Source organism: Dicentrarchus labrax, unplaced genomic scaffold (assembly GCF_905237075.1).
Source record: "Dicentrarchus labrax unplaced genomic scaffold, dlabrax2021, whole genome shotgun sequence".
Classification (NCBI taxonomy): domain Eukaryota; kingdom Metazoa; phylum Chordata; class Actinopteri; family Moronidae; genus Dicentrarchus; species Dicentrarchus labrax.
In genome coordinates, this window is record NW_026136723.1 from 24,233,690 (window position 1) to 24,252,033 (window position 18,344).

An 18,344-nucleotide genomic window follows, 5' to 3' on the forward strand; every position below is an offset into this window, starting at 1 on the left:
TAGTAAATACAATTGATTAATAATTAGAATTAGCATGGGACACATAATGTGCATTTCAAAACACCATAACATACAATAAAATAATTTAAAAAAAAAATTAAAACAAATAAAAATAAAAATAAAAAAATATAAATTTCCGCACTCAACTCTCGGATGTTACAAAACGAGACGTCACACGAATTCCAACCAATGAACGTCCACATTCACTGACGGAACAGTCTGCCGACCAATCAAACGCCGTGTTTGCCAGAAGAGGGCGGGACTCTTCCCGACCAACTCGGGCTGAAGTGTCACCAGGACGAACACAGACACACTTCACTAAAGTTTGTGTCCCGTTGGTCTCCCGCTCCAGACATGGCCCCCAGCACGCAGCTCAAAGAGGCGATATCCGATGTGCAGGAGGGGATCCGGGCCATCCTGCTCGGGCCACCCGGAGCCGGGAAGGGGACTCAGGTGAGAGAGAGACAGGCAGAGAGAGAGAGAGAGACAGACAGGCAAGCTAATGGAGCTAGCTGTTAGCTGTTCAGCGCATGGTCGATATTACCGCTAGCTAATGCTAATGCTAGTGTATCTGGGCTTTACCTGGACAAGGTGAGGTTGTATTATTCTTATATGTTCGTTAGTTTTATGCTGAAGCGTCTGAGACACTGACAGACAACTTTAAATGTGTTTTTCTTTTGCTGTTTATCTTAGTTTCTGGGGCATATTGGACCGTTTATGACTTCTTATCGACTAAATTACTGATTGGTTCATCAAAACTGATCAGATTCATTTATAGTGACGTTGATAATTTGATTGGCATCCCTTAATAAACTCTCCTTTTCTCTGCTGGGGCCACGTCTGGTTGCCATTGACAGGACAACCAGGTGGAGAGTGTGGGACCAGAGCTGCAGCAGTGGACGAGATGTAGATTCACAGTGGCAATAGTCTGCAGTCTGACACCCATAAGGATTGGTTAAATACACAAGAAAGCTCAAGTTAGTCACAATTTACTCTGGTCAAACCAGTGCTTCAGGTAGATCTGCTTTCAGTTAGTAGCCCATGGCACAAAACTCTTGCTTAATAAAGATTGCAAATACGATCAAGTTATTAATTTAAACCAGTATGAATGTGGCCTTTTTGAAGAAGTTTCACACATCCAAAGAATTTCTATAACCTGTATATAGCTACTACAGGCTATTAAAGGTGACCTGCGTCTATTAGTACCCTGCTTTTAATTGAAGTCTTGCTGTACTGACTAATATTCCTGCATCTATCCAGAAACTACTAAATATCGGTTACAGTACAGACAGTCTACAAGCATCTTTTAGATTTAGAAGACAAATTCCCTTTCACAATTATGAGTGTGGAAGGATTCGTTTTGCAACTTTTTGTAGGGAAAAAAAAAAGAAATGTCACAATGACCTCCTTCAGGCGATGTCTCCACATTGTGTAGTGCTCTCAGATCAGTCACACAGGCACATGCTCTGGCGTTGCTTCTGTGTCTTCGGTCTCTTGTTTCTTTAACACGTGCTGTAATCAGGTTCAAGTCTTCTGTTCTCAGTAAAGCACTCACTTATTCATTGGCTCTGAGGATTCACTCGTCACTCTGTATTTAAAGAAGTTTCTCAATCGGCAAAAAAATGAACCCGGAACTGTTTTGATATTCAATTAATAGAAAAAATTGAATAACATTTTCCTGTTCCAGCTTCTAAAACGTGAAGATTTTCTGCTTTTCTTTGTCTTGTATGATAGTGAAGTGAATGCCTCCTTGCATTTTGTCGGACAAAACAAGTTATCAATTAATCAAGATGATCTATAATGAAAATAATTGTCAGTTGCACCCCTGGTTGTTCTTCCATATGGTGCATGTTGTATTGCAGGTGAGGCCATATGCAAAATATCTGCCTGCTCAACCTGTCCTGTATGTTATTTGTCAGAAAACCACTTCCCCTTATCTTCAATTCTTAATTGACAATATTTACTAGGGAACAAAGCTTTTATTTCCTCCCCATTTGCTGAAAGAGAAGGTCCTGCTAATATGTAGTCGGTTGAGTTATCTATAAGACAACTGAACATGCTAGAAAAGTGGTTTGGCCTGCAAAAGTTCAGTGTTGAATCATACCTGCAGTGAAATAATCACTGCTGCTGACTGACTCTCTGGTCTCACAGCCAAAATAAAACAAATTGCTCTCGTGCTTTTAGCAGCCAGCAGTGCAGGTGGTTGGCTCTCTGACAGACCCAGTGGGTGGAACAAAGTTAAAATCCAAACGTGTGTCTGGTTGTTGCTGGTGATAATTTAAAAACTTTTATAATTCATTGTTTTACATGATTGATCTCTCCTTCACCCTGCAGGCCCCTCGGCTAGCAGAGCAGTACTGTGTTTGCCACCTGGCCACCGGAGACATGTTGAGGGCGATGGTGGCTTCAGGCTCAGCGCTCGGCAAGAGGCTCAAGGAGACCATGGATGCTGGCAAACTGGTAACACTTTTGCTCGTCTGCTTCTCATGATCTGTGTGTGTATTTTTCTTTCTCTGACCCTTTGGCCTCTCTGAGGCTCCATGTTGACATTGCAGCCCTTCATGTCCAGTCCCACGTGACTGCATGTCTCATGTCTTTATTTGTCGTTTGCTAAAATAGCTTCCACTGAGTGCAACAACTCTAGGACTGACAAGTATGCATTCCTTCAAGTTGTAGCTTATATATGGAGAAAAGTAATACTCTAAGAATCACAGGTGATTGAGTTATCTGCATGAAGCGGTGCATAGATTACATGTTAAATCAGTGGTTTCCTTCCCTTGTTCTGTCACTGAGAAAACTTCTGACCCCTGACTAGTAGAGTAGAGAACAACTGAAACTGTACAATTAACCCAAATAGTGACAACACTGTGCCCTTATCCTGTGGGTCAATTTCATTCAGTTTTCTTGACAGAAATAAATGACATTCTGAGATATAGGCACACTATATTTTCTTAAAAGAAGTTTTCTTACAGCCCTTGAAATCAAGAAGGCCGTGGCCCCTAGTAGGGGTCCAAACCCCCTCGGTTGGGAACCAGTGCGCTGCACATTTTAATCGGCATGTACAGAACCTGCAACATTTATATCTATCTATCTATCTGTCTATCTGTCTATCTATCTATCTATCTATTCGAAATTCCTTTCAGCGTAATGCAGTTCAACAGCACCATAGGTTACATCTTCCCAAATGACGTGTTTAAACAAGAACTCATAACCTTCATGGAGGTAGAATTCCTAAATGTTTCCACATCTCTCCCGGCACCAAAATAATAACGTGTTCCCTTTTTGCACCTTTTGTAACATCTGTAATTGTGTGTTTTCTTCTGTATTTGTCTGAATGTGCGGTACCGTATGTGTGTCTTTATGCGCCACTCTGTCCCCTTTTCAGTGTCTCATCATGTGACTGATCTCTCTCATTGTGTTTTCCTCAGAGCTGTTTACTGATCCACTGCATAAACAAGTCTGTTTGCTGTCCTTATGTCAAATGACTCTTTTCATTGTTGCCATGAAGGAAATTCATACATGTGTATCACATGTATCAGAAGGAACTGAGCTGTGTCAACATGTGTTTTCCTTTTAAAGGTCACAGTATTGTTGACGCTCTTCATGTGGCTACCTAACAGAGCTGTGGTTATGCAGGATGTGGCAGATTACGGTGTGAATAGACCGATGAGAGAATTGTCTTTTTGTTCACTTGCAGGTCAGTGATGAGATGGTCGTGGAGCTTATAGAGAAGAATCTGGACACGTCGGCCTGCAGGAACGGCTTCCTGTTGGACGGATTCCCTCGCACAGTCAAACAAGCTGAGATGGTTAGGATTGCATTTGATGCTGCTGCTATCGGCGGTTGTCGTATGAACCAAAACAGCACAGAGTGAAATGAATTAATCAAAAGGGAGTTCAACAGTGCGTTGACCAAATTGTAGGTCACAATAGAGATTTAAAGAATAGTCGGACAGAGTGAGACAAGCTGTTTCCCTACATAATCCATATGAGAGAAGTATTGACAGGGGAAATGTCTCTAATAATATGTTGCAAACTAGTTTCCTCTTTTAGTTTGAGGTTTTGTGTTTCAGAATTTACATTTTTCACTCCAGCAAATACATTTAGACATTCAGCTGATGTTTTTATTTAGCCTGAGTCATCATATTGGAGAACATTTGAAGGAAAAAGAGCTACAGTAAGAGCTGGGGGCTATTTGTACTGAACAAAAGAGATCGGTCAATGTCTTATGTTTGACTCCCTCTGCGTTTGTCTCTTCCAGCTGGACGGCTTGTTGGACAAGAGACACGAGAAGCTGGACTCTGTGATCGAGTTCGCCGTGGATGACTCTCTGTTGGTCCGCAGGATCTGTGGCAGGTAGGAGCCGGATTTTAATTATTCAACACCAGAGAAAGAATTCAGTCTGTTTTATTTCCCACTGGTTTATGATTTCCCCATGATGGGGCTTTTTTTTTTTTTTTTTTCTGTTGGCCGAGAAGCTCCTCATTCTGTCTGCGCGTTAAATCCATCCGGGCAGGTAGATTGATTCATGTGAACACAAGAGTCTGGGACAGTGAGATAATGTTGGAGAGAAGTGGAGCGTGAAAGCATGCGATTAACAGTGAATGTGGCCTGAAGCGGTTTCGTGAGCGTGCTGTGGCTGGAAGGTCGCAGGTTGAATCCTTAAAGAAGCCGTTGTGTCCGTCCCTGATGAAATGTGCTGAATACCATAGCTGCTCAGAGCCTGGTTGTACTTTTAAACTGTGGTCTGAAACTTTTCATGAAGCTCAAAGGGGACATGGGAAGGTTAATAAGCTGTTAATACATTTTTCTACATCACACCAGTATTTATGTCAGCAGAATTTCAGAACAAACTCTGTTGATTTCGAAGAATTTGCCATGATCAGTAGATCCTCACGGCGCTTTCAGTTAGAGTTCAACTTAAATAAACTTGGACAATCTAATTTGTGACGCTGACCAATTGCAAACCCTCTTGACAGTGCCGACCTTAAAGGGAATAGAGACAAATGGTGTCGCCACATCCAATTTTATAAATCCTCTAGCTGACTTAGGTTTAGTTCTCCCTCGTGACGTTCCCATTCCCACAGTGAACTGAATGTATACACTGTCTGTGAAAGTAGAGATGTTTGGATGGGACGAATGAAGGTAACCTGAATTATTCAGTCTCAAAACACTAGTGGGAAAATGTGTCTGATGCTGGTTTTTTCAGGGTGGGGAAAAATAACTACCACAGTATGAATAACGAAAGTGTTAGCAATGTAAAGATATACAGCGAGACAGTTCAGTCACTATATGGTATAAAGACAGGTTCGTTTTTACAAATAAAAAGGAAATATGCATGGTTTTGCACAGTTTATACTGTATAAATAACATAAGAGAAAATATTATGTTATAATAGATATTATAAGAAAAATAAAGGAATCTTTTTCAATTAAAATTTGTCTTCAGTCTCATAGAATAGTGAGAAAATATTATTGTGAATTGTATCAAATCATGAGTTTTTTTGTATTGACTGTATCTAGTACTCATTCAACCCGAGCTGGCGTTGCATGTTTACTTATGATTATTGATCAATCAATCCATTATTCCTTGCATTGCATTTAGATTAAATACATTATTTAATATGCAGAAAGTATCCAGCTTGCATGAGGTCTGAGGACCAGTAATAGCACACTGAAGGCCTGTCTTCCATACATTGGAGCAGCTGGTGACAGCACGGTCCAGTTATGTGGTTGGCTGGTAAACATCAGCTTGTTGAGGTGAATTTTTGTATTTTAACAGCATTTTATTCACCATTTTTTCATCATGCAACAGGTTTGACAAAATGTCACAAATGCACAACTTTATTGCAATAGCAGACATACGTTACACAATTTGCAGGGTTAATTGCTCCGCCTCAGTACTTCTGCCTACAATCTGGTTTTTCCCTTTTAAGCATGCTATCTGTTGAATGTATATTGTGCCACAAGTGTAAAAGCCACAACCAACAGCAGCCGCTGCTCAACCCACAAGTAGTCGCTATGTCAACAAGCGTCCAGTGGCACTTGCTTTGCAAAGATGCTCTGATAGATTTCACTGTTCCACTTTCTGGTGTGACCTCACACTGATTCTCTTATGTAAGCTCTATTGGTTGAGGCTTAACAGAGAACTAAAGAGAAAGTTGCACATCTGATAACAACTTAATTTGCAGTGTGTTGTTGTTGTTGTTGTTTCCTGGTCCATTTCCATCTCTGCCTCCACTGTGCAACAAATCATTATTTATGTAACGGTTTTGAAGCAGTTTAGTATAACATGCTGTGCTCTGATTTGAATCTGACCCACACATTGCACAGGCAGACGGGTTTTCCGAGGCCTTTCATCTGAACACGTGTCAGCGCTTCAGAAAATGAGTGTTGTGAAATCTTTTATTGTGTTTGTTATTGCAGCACAGCGTTTGTCCTCTTTTAACCGCGGTACACTATCCGTATGCCACACTAAAAAGAAGACACTGTTAGTTTGCAAAGGGCCATGTTTCTGTCCAGGGGGGTCCTTTTGTGAGGAGGAGGAGGCCGGCTGATGCCTTTTCAAGGCCAAGTAGGACAAGGGCATCATGTGGGATGTGAAAAGGACAGTTAAGTAGTTAGTGAGTCACCCTGGCTGTCGAACCCTCATCTGTCTCTCCTCCTCTGCTCTCACTCTTGATTTCTTTTCCGTCCTTGTCCTGTCCTCCTTCACCGTCTCCCCTTCATTTCCCCAGACTAATTCATCAGCCAAGTGGCCGCTCCTACCACGAGGAGTTCAACCCCCCTAAAGAGCCCATGAAGGATGACGTAAGTAGTTTCACTATCAACCCACTTAGAAACCACTTCTGGCTAAACTGCCACCGACCTAAAATCACTGCCAGGCTGGAAACTGGTGTCAATTAGCCAAATTCAGACTTAAGTGCTTTGATGCATTCTGGATGTATAAAATGTTACAGACATTTACTCCAAATTCAATCCATGGAGATGTTTCTGGTTAAAAGCTACCATCCTTTGATTCATCCTATTAACTCTGGATACGTCACAAAGGAGTAGACGTACAGGAAGTGACTCAGAGTAGAGAGAAGAGAAGAGAATTAAAAATTTGAGATTGTAGCACCATTGAACTTAATGTTTTGGACATCCAGTGTGTTTCCTCCATTAGAGAGGATTTCTGCTTGGTAGTGGCACCCAGTGGAGAGAGACTTGTCCTTTAGGTGGGAGGCTGTGATAGATTTATTGATGGGACTAACGTTTTTACAATGTGATGACAGATCAAGATTTCCTTTAGTGTTTTAAAGATTACCCACGCTAATACCAGAAGAAATGACCACACTTGTATTCAATAAAGAACAGCAAAGGTCATATCGGGGTTCCCACGCGTCCTGGAAAACCTGGATATTTAGAGACTTGTTATCCAGCCATGCATAAAATCATAAAGTCATAAAATGACCAAATTTCCTGGAAATAATCTATGTTGTCCTGGAAAATGTGAAATTAGCCCCTCACTTTAATTGCCTACGTAAACCTGGGTTAGAGGAAAACTGTTGTAAACTTTAGTCTCCAAAGACGGCTGTGGTGAGAAAAATGGAAAGTGAGCTAGTGTTGAGTTTCTCATAAACTCTGACCACCTGTAATAAACCTGTGTCCCTTCATTATGAACCCTGCATCATTTAAAAAAAAAAAAAAACCCTACTGGTAAATTATATGACCGTTTTACAATATGAGCAAGTGCTGTCTGTTGTCAAGAACAACTCAGATACTCGTGATACAGAATACACGTCAGATATCAGTGCCCTGTTTTTTCACAAATTTGAAACTGTGGAAAATTTTATGTAAGGTAACATGAGGCCGGTGTGACTGAGGGAAGGCAACTAAAAGCCAAGTCTTTACGTTTTATAATAACATAGACCTCGAACTGTATTAAATGTTGATTGGTCACATCCAGCCAATACCCAGTCCGATTTATAAGGCTAGGTTTGGAGCTGATACCGATCCGACAGATTGGATCAGTTCATCCCTTTTTAAGTGTACTTTACTCTTTGTATATTTGTCAAACCATGTGGCTCATCTACGAACAAAGAACACACCGTAACACACAATCCCCCCCTGGCTTAGAAAGGAGGCTGTGATTTCCAAAGCTTCTGTTTCGACTAACACAAAGACGGCTCGCAGTACAGGAACAACTAACGCGTGTGCGAGAAGGAAAGTGAGAACAGCGACACTTGATTAGGTGCCGTATGAAAGTAGATGTGAGCGTTTACGTAATTGTAGACAGCAATTGAAACTGCTTGAATTGTTTGTCTTTGTCCCTGTTCTCATGCATTTCTCTCCCTATTGTCTGCGCTCAGGTGACAGGCGAGCCACTCATCCGCCGCAGTGACGACAACGAGACGACGCTGCGCTCCCGTCTGGACGCCTACCACCGGCAGACCGCCCCTCTGGTGAAGTACTACAGTGCCAGGGGCCTGCACTCGGCCATCGACGCCTCCAAGAACCCAAACGTCGTCTTTGCCTCCATCGTAGCTGCCTTCTCTGCTGCCACGGAAACCCCCGCCCGTGCCACCGCCTGTAAAGACCAAGTGTTCTTCGTTTAAAAACCTTTTTCATCCTTCACATATCCCTTCCAGCGGGTTCTTTCTTCCCTCAAGGGTGGAGATTATACAAGAGTTGATCAAGTGTCACAGTGGCAACAAAATGTAACTTTGCGAGCTGTAGACTATGGAGACCGAATGTGGTTGTAGAAACAGAAAGGATATAAACGTATTTTCCTTATTCCTCGTCACAAAATCAAGTCTGAAAGAGAACAAGCCAATGTAGAACTGATCAATAACCATAAAACAAACTGGTGATTAGCACCAAACTGCAGCTTCTGCCTTTCACCCATATAGACATGAGATTTAAGGTTCTGACATTTAGCGGAGCAAAATGCCGTGTATGTACCGAGAGATGCTTTTCATCGGGAGGTGTTTAAAAATATTGATATTTGTTGCATATTTTGCCCTTCGCTGGACTGGTTTGCTCTTGTTTAATCGATTACTTTGCCCTTTACTCTTCCTCACTCTCTGATTCTCATGCACATACAGTAGATCTCCTGTTTTTCTGCTATCAGTTGTATTTCCTATTCCTTTGCATCCTTTAAAAGTAGAAATGCTTTAGAAGCATCATACATGTGTTGTCCAACCTGCTGCAGTCATTTTCAGTGGCCTTTAACATTATCAAATGTTACAGTTCAAAAAAAAAAAAATAACCTAAGACAGGGCTGCGGAAACGCCATTTAATGAAATAGAATGTGTATTTTGCTTTGCATTTAATTATGAATTATTATTGAGAAATATGAAATGTGTGAAGATTTTAATCATAGTTTGTCAGAGGTTTTCGAGCTGTGAGGTATGCCTCAGGCCTATATAAAGCAGATTGTAGAAGAGACCACTTTTGTGTCCCTCCATAAGAAAACCTGTTTCAGCAGCAGGTTTCAGTGCTGCTGATGCTGTGATTGCTGTGTCCACTGGAGACTTTTCCCCTGCTTCTTACCCGGGACATACTCTCCTTTCTTCATTCATCCATCAGTATAACCTACTGTCTCCCTCTCCTCTGCTCAAGTACTGCTTTCACTCTCTTGGACTCAATGGATGACCTTTAGGACCTTTGAGAGACTGTACTGGTTGAAAATTAACTCAGCATTTGATTGATATAGTTGATTGCTAAATCAAAATGCACTTTACTGTGAAACAGACTGTACAGTGTTGAGTAGCTAAATTATTCCTATAGACCTAAATAGTGTGTTGTGTCAGCTCCATGTGGCTCAACACCATTGTCTTTTTTTAGAAAGTTTACAGAGTTCTGGTTTGCGACATTCATTTGTCTGTTTCCTCCCGATGATGCATGGGATTTCCTGTCTGCCTTTTTTGGAATTTTATTAGCCCAAACTATTTCTGAGAAACAGGATTTCTCAGAAATCTGGTCAGTGGGAGTGCTGATTATTGATTTACACCAAATATTTGTATGTAGTGCTGTAATGAGACATACCCCGAGTCTTTTTTGATAATGTTCGATGATGGATAATAATGGATGTGTAAAGAGGCACTGACACAACATTCCCGAGTTTAGACTATAGTGTAATCTAAATTGGTTGCTGAATATGAGAAAGGTAAAAGTGTAGTCTGGATCATTTCCCATTTCACTTAAAGCATCTGTAATCGATATGTATCAAATGTGAAAAGAGTCGATCATAATGATGAACCTATAGAGAATTACCACCTGATTCTGCAGCTATCCTCGACTTTCAGCTCATTGTTCAGCTGTCCGGCAGCAATTTTCCTGTTTTGGTTCACTCTCACCTCTCTAGTGTCTGGATTCGTGGCCACAGCAACCCAAACTGTATGCAGCAGACACAGTTAGCAACTAGAAGGTGAACACGGTGGAGCATTAGGCAGCTAAAGAGCCAGATAATCCCCTTAGGATTTGGTAGAGAGTTAAAGCAGAGTGAATATTGGACTTACATCCATCAGGTGGACTCAAACATGACTCGAGAATGAGTGACAATGCTGCTCTGTAACTTACTTGATATATAAATAAGCAACTATTCACAAGTTTACCCCATCCACTGAAAAGGTGATGATGTGTCAGTGCTGGTTAAAAACTTGCTTCCGCTGCCCCCAAGTGGTCAACAAATTATTGCAGGTTAATTATCAGTGGCATGATCTTAAAAAAATACTGCACTGACAGTAAGTAGTAAGTAAAGTTGCTTTTGAAAGAGCATTTGAAAGCATGCTGGTCACTTTACAAATTCACATACACAATTCATAAAATGGCTTGTTAGGAAAAAAAGTCATTACAAGAATTTTGTATTGGATTGTAGAGCACTTGTTGAAGCACTAATGTGAACTTTGTGTTTGGTTTTTAAAATGGGGGGGGGGGGGTTTCACATCGGTGTTCAGAGGCCAGCTGTCAATGAATTGTTCGGATAGTGACAGTGAACAGTTAAAGATGGAGTCTGTGCCCTGACTCTCAGAAGTGAACTGGATCAAAGAGACGAGCTGAAGGACGTTGGTCACTCAAACGTTCCGAAACATTCCCTCTTCGGAAATGTTTTGATTTCTAGGCTTTTGTTTCTGCTGCTCCCAGAGGTCTCTTCTTTTCTTTTTTTACCCTCTTTTGTTCCACGGCCTTGTGCTTACAGTGCTATGTTGTTGTTTTTGTTCCATAGAAATATTCTTGATTGATCCGCACTGGCACAGTGTGGGAGAAAAATACATTCTAGCTGTCTCTTAAATTATCCACAGTAGTAGTGCTGTTTTTTTTTTTTTCTTCCCCCTCCTGTAATAACTGACATATTGGAAATGGCAAACTCGGCCTCTGGACACACATGTGATATCGGGCTTTTGTGGATTTTTGTCCTTGAATCCTCTGTTCCTCTTCGACCTATTAGTTTCCTGCCCTTCTCTGTAGTCACCTGGTGTTTGTGTTCAGTGGAAACATCTTGCATGCAGACTGTGTCACCTGCACCTTCCCTTGAATACTGATGTGTTTCTATTCTCTCGGGGTTGTTGTGATGAAAAACAATAACAGATGTTCAGTAGTCCCAGTAGGCAGATTTCAGTCTTTTATTCAGCTAAACCAGACAATTTCATGCTAAATTTCCCTTAATATTCTATCCTGTGCTCAGTCTGTTCCTTTTTTATTCATCACTTTGTCACGGTTTAGATTTTAGAGTCGAAACCCGACAGAAAACCAGATTTTTTTTTTTTTTTTGTTCACCCCTAAATGAATGTGACTTTTGAATTTGCACTTTAAAGTGAATGCTGGTAGCCTAATTGCACTCAGAGATGGACAGGACTCAGTTTTTATTTTTTTGTTTTTTTTGTCCATTGCTCTTGACAGTTCCAGAATTTAACTACCAGAAAAGTATTATTAGCCATGGCTTGTTGCATAAACTTTTCTTCCCCTCTCTCTCCCTTGTCTTCCAGCTGGTTGAATCCTGAGCTGCTCCATTCCCACCGAGGCGAAGGATTGGAGTTGGCAAAAGATCTCGGGTGGGTGGACAGATGGGGAGGGGGGGGGATGGGAGGGGTCCAGGGAATCAGAAAATAGTGGGAATCCTTAAGACTTAATAAGTTAAGGTTTGCGGAGCTGTGGGGCTCGTAGTTGAAACACTTATTGTCATATTCCTCATGTTCCCCCTCCTAATAAATGTTGCGCTTTCCTACAATCATGATATTTTGTGCAAATTGTGTTTTTGTTTTTTCACCTGACTCTCCCACTTAGCAAAATACACGTTTTAAATTAACAATTGTAGATAAATATTAGAGGCTTTACCTTTTTAAAATGTTGGCTAATTATGATTTAAGACTGATTGTTTGATCCAGTAAGAGGGATTCTCAATACGCCACATGTTGGATTTGTTTTAGTCCACAACTGACACCGGGATGGATAATGTTGGCTATGTAAGCAAAGGGCACGTTTATTTGTATATCCTCTTTGAACAACAAGGCAATTCAATATTCTTTAAATAAACCAGGCTCGATTTACCAACGCAAACTGACAAAAAACCCCAGCTTCACCGTGGGTCAGGGGCTTTGTGTTATCAAATTTGCATATGGTGCTTTTTCCATTATAGGAGTGTTTTCAGATTCTTTGTGCAAATTATAACGAAGCTGCCAAACTACATGTGTGCAATGTACTTTATGGACATTTTGAGACAAGAGGGGGCCAATAGTCAATTTTTTGCCACCATTCCCCCAAAAGTGCTAATTCAGCCACATGTGGAAGACCTACGAATGCATTTAAACAACATATAAAAGAAACGCAAGGCAACAGAAAAGGACATGAATATGATTCAAGACAAATAAGGGATAAAACAAGTGGCATTTACTGTTTGAGTAGATTTAATTTGCTATTTTTTTTAAATATAAGCATGGATTTTAAGTATCAGGTTCTTTCCATAGTGTCATCTGCACTGCACAATACATAAAATCTAATGAAACCTGCAGCAAACGACTTTTCAACTTGAGTTTGATCATACACAAAAAGGATTTATATTAGTTCTACAGTTAGCCAGACGTTAGTCCAGTTTTGTTTTACCTCTTCGGTCTTTGAATAATTATTAGATGAAACCTTGAGAAGTTAACAAAGGCAGGAGTTTAATCTTCAACAAGAAGTTGTATTTTAACTGATTATATGTATTTTAGTCACTAAATCTTGTCTATCGAGTAGCATTAAATGGAAATAGTTAAGTACAAGTGCTGCAAAATTGCGTTTAAAGGACCAGTGTGTAGGAGTTAGCGACATCTAGCAGCGACTAACTGAACACCGCTGGCGTCTGGGTTTGAAATGAGAGCTAAATAAGAAACTGAGGTAACAAAAACACAACTTCATTATACCCAAATGAAAACATACCAATGAATATTCTAACACCACGGGTCCTTGTAATTAAAGAACCTGTGGTTAAACTGCAGCACTATTGGTTTTACTGAAGCAGTGGATGAGGTGTCTGAAGGAGTTGTGGAGCTCACAACAGGATGATCTGGAGATGATCATGAAAGAGCGCTGAGCGATACCATCATCCGCTGTCATTCTGTGAAGCTCTTCAGAAAACAAACACAGTCAAACAGCCGAGCAGAGCAGCGATGAAGGACCGTAATTTGGGAAGTTGTTTTTGTTTTTTTAATTTCACCATCTAAACAAAACACTTCCTGGTTACTTTCCTTTTTATCTCCTCTTTCCGGCACTCATTTGGTTATTTTACAGTAAATGATAAGTGAACTTCCTGAAGGGGAGGTAACGCCACTGGGGTGGGGTTTCCGTACTGGGGCACGGCGTGACGTCACCGACCGGGGCTTTCCTTCTTGACGTCAGAGGGGCAGCGGCGGAGGAGGGGGAGGAGGAGGAGGAGGAGGAGGAGGAGCGGCAGAGACAGGGCGAAGCGGAGTCGAGCTGCGGAGATCACACTGAGCTTCAGCGTTGCGCTCCCGGGGGCGCAGGAAGACTTAAGAGGCCGCCGTCACCTGCACGAAGCTCCCTTAACCCAACCCCCCACCTCCCCACCCACCCCGAGAGGAGAGAGACGGGCACGGTAACGTTAGGGCTGTTTCTTACCGACGGCTTCCTTCTTACCGAAGGAAGGGAGCCAGCATAAGGAGCTGAAGTGGCCGTCGCATCGCTCCCCTGTCGGAAGAAATCCGGTCCTGAGCAGTAAGGTAAGTGCTGTATGAGCTGTTTGTGTGAGACGGCTTTAAGAGGCTCTGCTCCTTGTGTAGACTATCTTCATAAAGCAGAATAAAGGGCCACCTTAAAGGGAGTGCAGCAGTTTGCCACCACAAACCCTAAAATCATTGGTTTTTTTTTTTCTATGATTATGCACAAGTATGACACTCACATTTTCTGCATCTGCCTGTCAGGAGGGTCAACTCAGACCAAAAGCACCCCAAAAAAATATCATTAAACATAAGGTAGGAGGCTGTACCGGTACCTGGAGGGAGGAGAGGAATCCAGCCCTCAGTGCTGCTTCAGGTCTGGACATAATCATAAACTATAAAAACAAAATGTCTTCAGCTTCAGTACAGTCATTGTCCAAGTCATCCAGGATGACTGAGAGTTAAAAATCCTTCCCTGGCTTTCCCTTTAAAACATTCCAGTCTGCTCCGCCACTCCCTGGTCACTGTTTGGGCTGAGGACATGGTGTATTTTCCTGAAAAGACAGAACAAAATACATTAAAGTACTTGGGAATTTAAAAGAAAAAAGGAAGAGCTAGGCAGTAGAGCTAAGAACAGAGGAGATATTATGATAGTGTACTGTAAGAGGAGGTCTTACAGTGACATTGAGCCCTATAAAGCCTGCACAGAAATATGATGTGAATATTTAGGGGGATTTATTTGTGTTTGAGGACAGATTTTTGTTATCATACTTTATGTGGAAAATGTTCCAGCAGTGTAATAATAGGTTTGGTTGCCTTGATGAAGAGACAACTTCCAAAATGAAGGGTTTATGTAAATATTGAAGCTGTAAATATTCGTATAATGTATAATATTTGTAACCTTAAAGATAAAAAACAACAGCACTCTAATGAACTAGTGAGGCTGTAGTAACAACTATATGGGTAATGGGTACAACTGTGAGGTTTAGGATGGGTGACAGTGGTATTATGAGCTTTCACATTGCTGTGTGTTTTTACCATTGGAAAAGAAACAGTGACAAACATCTCAACCTGATACAGTCTGAAGTGTCCTGAATCCATCCAGTTGATGCTTTTCCGTTAGAAATCAACAGAGATGCACAGAATCTCCTTTTCCTCTCACGGTTTGACACCTAGAGCTTGACTGATAGCTTGGCTGAAGCAATTGTCTGATGCTAATCACAGAAATGTCATATTAAGTAAGGTATTACACTACAGACAGAGATGTGTTATAGTTTGTTAATGAAAGTAACTGAGATGAGACGGATTAGTCACTTTTGGCTGATACCAGATCTGTTTAATAAGGTCATTACTGCTGCCAACACAGCCCAGGTGTCAACACTGGTGCGTCACTAAAATTAAAGACAAAGAGTTGTTGGCAAATGCTTCTTAGAGTAGGTCTAGTTTAAGAACAGTACTCTGACCTTGAATATATATTATATATTATATTATATCTTTTTATCAACACTGTTTCCTTTGAGATGTTTGTTATTATTCTGTCCAAAACTGCACATATAATAAAAAGATAATATTGTTTTAAGACATGTACAGCTCTGCTGGACAGGGTGTTAATGGTAGTATTTGTTGAACCATATGTTTTCTGCAGAAGCATATTCAGTATCATGTCATTACATAAAAAAATATATATTGTTATAACCAGCTACTTTTATTGGTATTAGAATAAACTATTTATCTTGTGTTGTAAGGTGAAACATTTCATGCTTTAAGTGATAATTTATTGTTATAACAAGAAAAGTCTCACGTTATATTATGATAACTTATATTGCTTTATTGTAATAACAATGTAGACTTTATTGTTATATAACGCTTCATGTTATAACTATAAGTTATGTTATAATAAGATGAATAGTATATTGTTATAACAAGAAACATTTCTTGCTGAAAATATCTTGTTAGAACAATAAAACCTTTATAACGGATGTGAAGTCAAACACTCACACAGATTTTTCTTGTGCCAGATTTTTTGCAGCAGATGTGTTTGACCATTACCTCATCCAGAGGAGGTTTGGGTTCCTGTGTCATTATGTAGTTCATGTTACAGATAATAGTCGGGAATTACACGCTCAGTAGTCAGATGCACCGTGTCTGTGTCCATGCATTGTGCTGCTGTTTCCTCTCTGAAACCTGAATCCCCTCCTCCAGTTTACTGTTGTTACGGCTGCTCACCTCATCCGCCCCTCTGTGCAGGCCCCAGTTTGTGTGTTTGTGAGGGGGGGTTATGAGTCTGTGTGTGTTAAGAGGTGGTGTGAAGGGGCTCACAGGTTGGCTCTTTGCAACTGAAACGCCTGCAGGCCTGACATTAAACATTCAACAACTCAGCAGTATGGCTCCTGAACGCTCCTCTAATTATAGAAGCTGATTTCTCTCTACCTCCACCTTCCAGTGCATCGCTCTGGACTCTGAATGTACTTTGTGTGTGTGTGTGTGTGTAGGAGAGGGATACATGTGTTAATGAGAATCAGTGGAAAAGGGAGAAAATGCTCAAACTCTCCATTTGTGTGTCCATCTGCCTCCCACTGCATTTATTCCTAAAAATGAGAACATTATGAGTTTTTTTTCCAGATAGATAGACAGATAGAGAGATAGCTGGGTTCCCACGCACCCTACACATTTAAAGATTAGTTTTCCAGGCATGGAATCACAGAGAAATTGACAAAATATCTTGAAAATAATCTATTTTGTCATAGAAAATTTTAATATTATTTCATGCCCTAAGTCAGATCTCCTACGTGAACCAAGGTGCAGACACTTTCACTTTCTAGCTTTACTTTTATTAAGCTATGGGTGAGAAGATTCTTCTCCAAACAAGATAAATTCTGCTTGATTTGAACTCATGAGCTAATGCTGTGGTAAACTGTAGTCAATTCGCCGCAGACGCCAACTCCACGCGGCTGTGGTGAGGACCGCCAAGTGCACCATAAATGCTGGTCACCTACCTGTAATGCTACCTGAGACACTTCATCATGAACCCTGCATCATGAAGCAAGGAGGAATCAAACGGTGGTTCAGTGAGTCAATACTTGGCCTACCGGTAGATTATATGACGTGTGTTTGTGAGCAAGTGCTGTCCTGTATTGTTAAGAAAAAATGTCCTGGAAAATGATGAGATGTCTGCTGATACGGAAAAAAATCTTAATGATAACACACCCAACTTATTACACGCTTCACAGTATCAAAGTCATATTCACAAATATATCAACTGTAAATCAGCAGTCTGGTTTTCTAACACTGCAGAGTCATTAAAGTGGTGATATGGAAATTGGCCAACTGTGAAGCGTTAGTGCATTTCCACTGAAAATGGGCGTGTAAACATTAGTAGATAATAAATCCTCTCCCCTGCATTCGTGTTCAAATTAATTTGGCATTTGCTTTAGGGTGTCAAAGGAAGGCCAAATCTTAGGATGAAGCACATTTTACCAGATGTTTTCTAGGGGAGAGGGTTATGCACACATTGACAGTGTTCAGATTGTGTGTGTGTGTGTGTGTGTGTGTGTGTGTGTGTGTGTGTGTGTGTGTGTGTGCGTGTGCGTGTGTGTGCGTGTGTGTGTGTGAGAGAGAGCTCGATTCCTGGGAAGAGCAGGCCATCATGCCTGATCGTCAGGGTGGTTCATTTTCCACAGAAGGAAGAACTGCTTCCATTATTGGTAATATCAACTTGGGCCCGCTTGCACACTAAAAACCAGTCGCTTTGCTTACAAAATAACACGGTATCTACAGCATTTTATGTGGGTGGCTCTGCTGTTCGCAGAGGGTTTCTTGTAGCTGTGTGAGATATTGACAGTAAACAATAAGTACTTCACGTTCTGTGCGACAATAACTTCAACTCAGGCTGTGTTTCAAACTGTTAGTTTCATCCCAGTCATTTACTGGAAGTGTTGATTTTCTCATGAACAAAAACCATTGCTGAAAGTGAAACAGCTTCATTTTTGAATGTCTGTGTCCACGCTGACTTTCAGATCACATCAACAGTGTGAGAAAATTATCACACATTTATTTGTTCCAACGGGTGTGGTTGATGGGATGTCTTTGCTTTTGATGGCGAGATAAAACTACAATTGGTGATATGGGTGTAAAGTATTTATACTGAATCTAATGAGAATAAATAGAGGCTTTGAAGTTGTGTAGCACATTCTTAAAGGCGCAGTTCAAAG

At 40.9% G+C, this 18,344-nt stretch overlaps 2 protein-coding genes across 4 annotated transcripts in view; both read left to right on the forward strand.

Moving 5' to 3' along the window:
* Window positions 1-268: 268 nt before the first annotated feature.
* On the forward strand, window positions 269-12,215 carry ak2 (adenylate kinase 2). Of its 2 annotated transcripts, XM_051391564.1 has the most exons (7): window positions 270-453; window positions 2,335-2,460; window positions 3,698-3,808; window positions 4,261-4,355; window positions 6,736-6,808; window positions 8,350-8,569; window positions 11,968-12,215. In XM_051391564.1, the coding sequence occupies exons 1-7, from the start codon at window positions 355-357 to the stop codon at window positions 11,973-11,975; spliced, it is 732 nt and encodes a 243-aa protein (XP_051247524.1). In that variant the 5' UTR covers window positions 270-354; the 3' UTR covers window positions 11,976-12,215. The 2 variants fall into 2 exon arrangements, with proteins under 2 accessions (XP_051247523.1, XP_051247524.1); XM_051391563.1 differs by lacking the exon at window positions 11,968-12,215 and having other exon boundaries at window positions 269-453; window positions 8,350-9,427.
* Window positions 12,216-13,922: 1,707 nt separating this feature from the next.
* Window positions 13,923-18,344, forward strand: part of rnf19b (ring finger protein 19B) — a 39,811-nt gene continuing 35,389 nt past the window's right edge. For both annotated transcript variants that reach the window (XM_051391501.1, XM_051391500.1), the window contains exon 1: window positions 13,923-14,196. The gene's annotated coding sequence lies outside the window, so the exon portion shown is untranslated. The remainder of the gene's footprint in view (window positions 14,197-18,344) is intronic.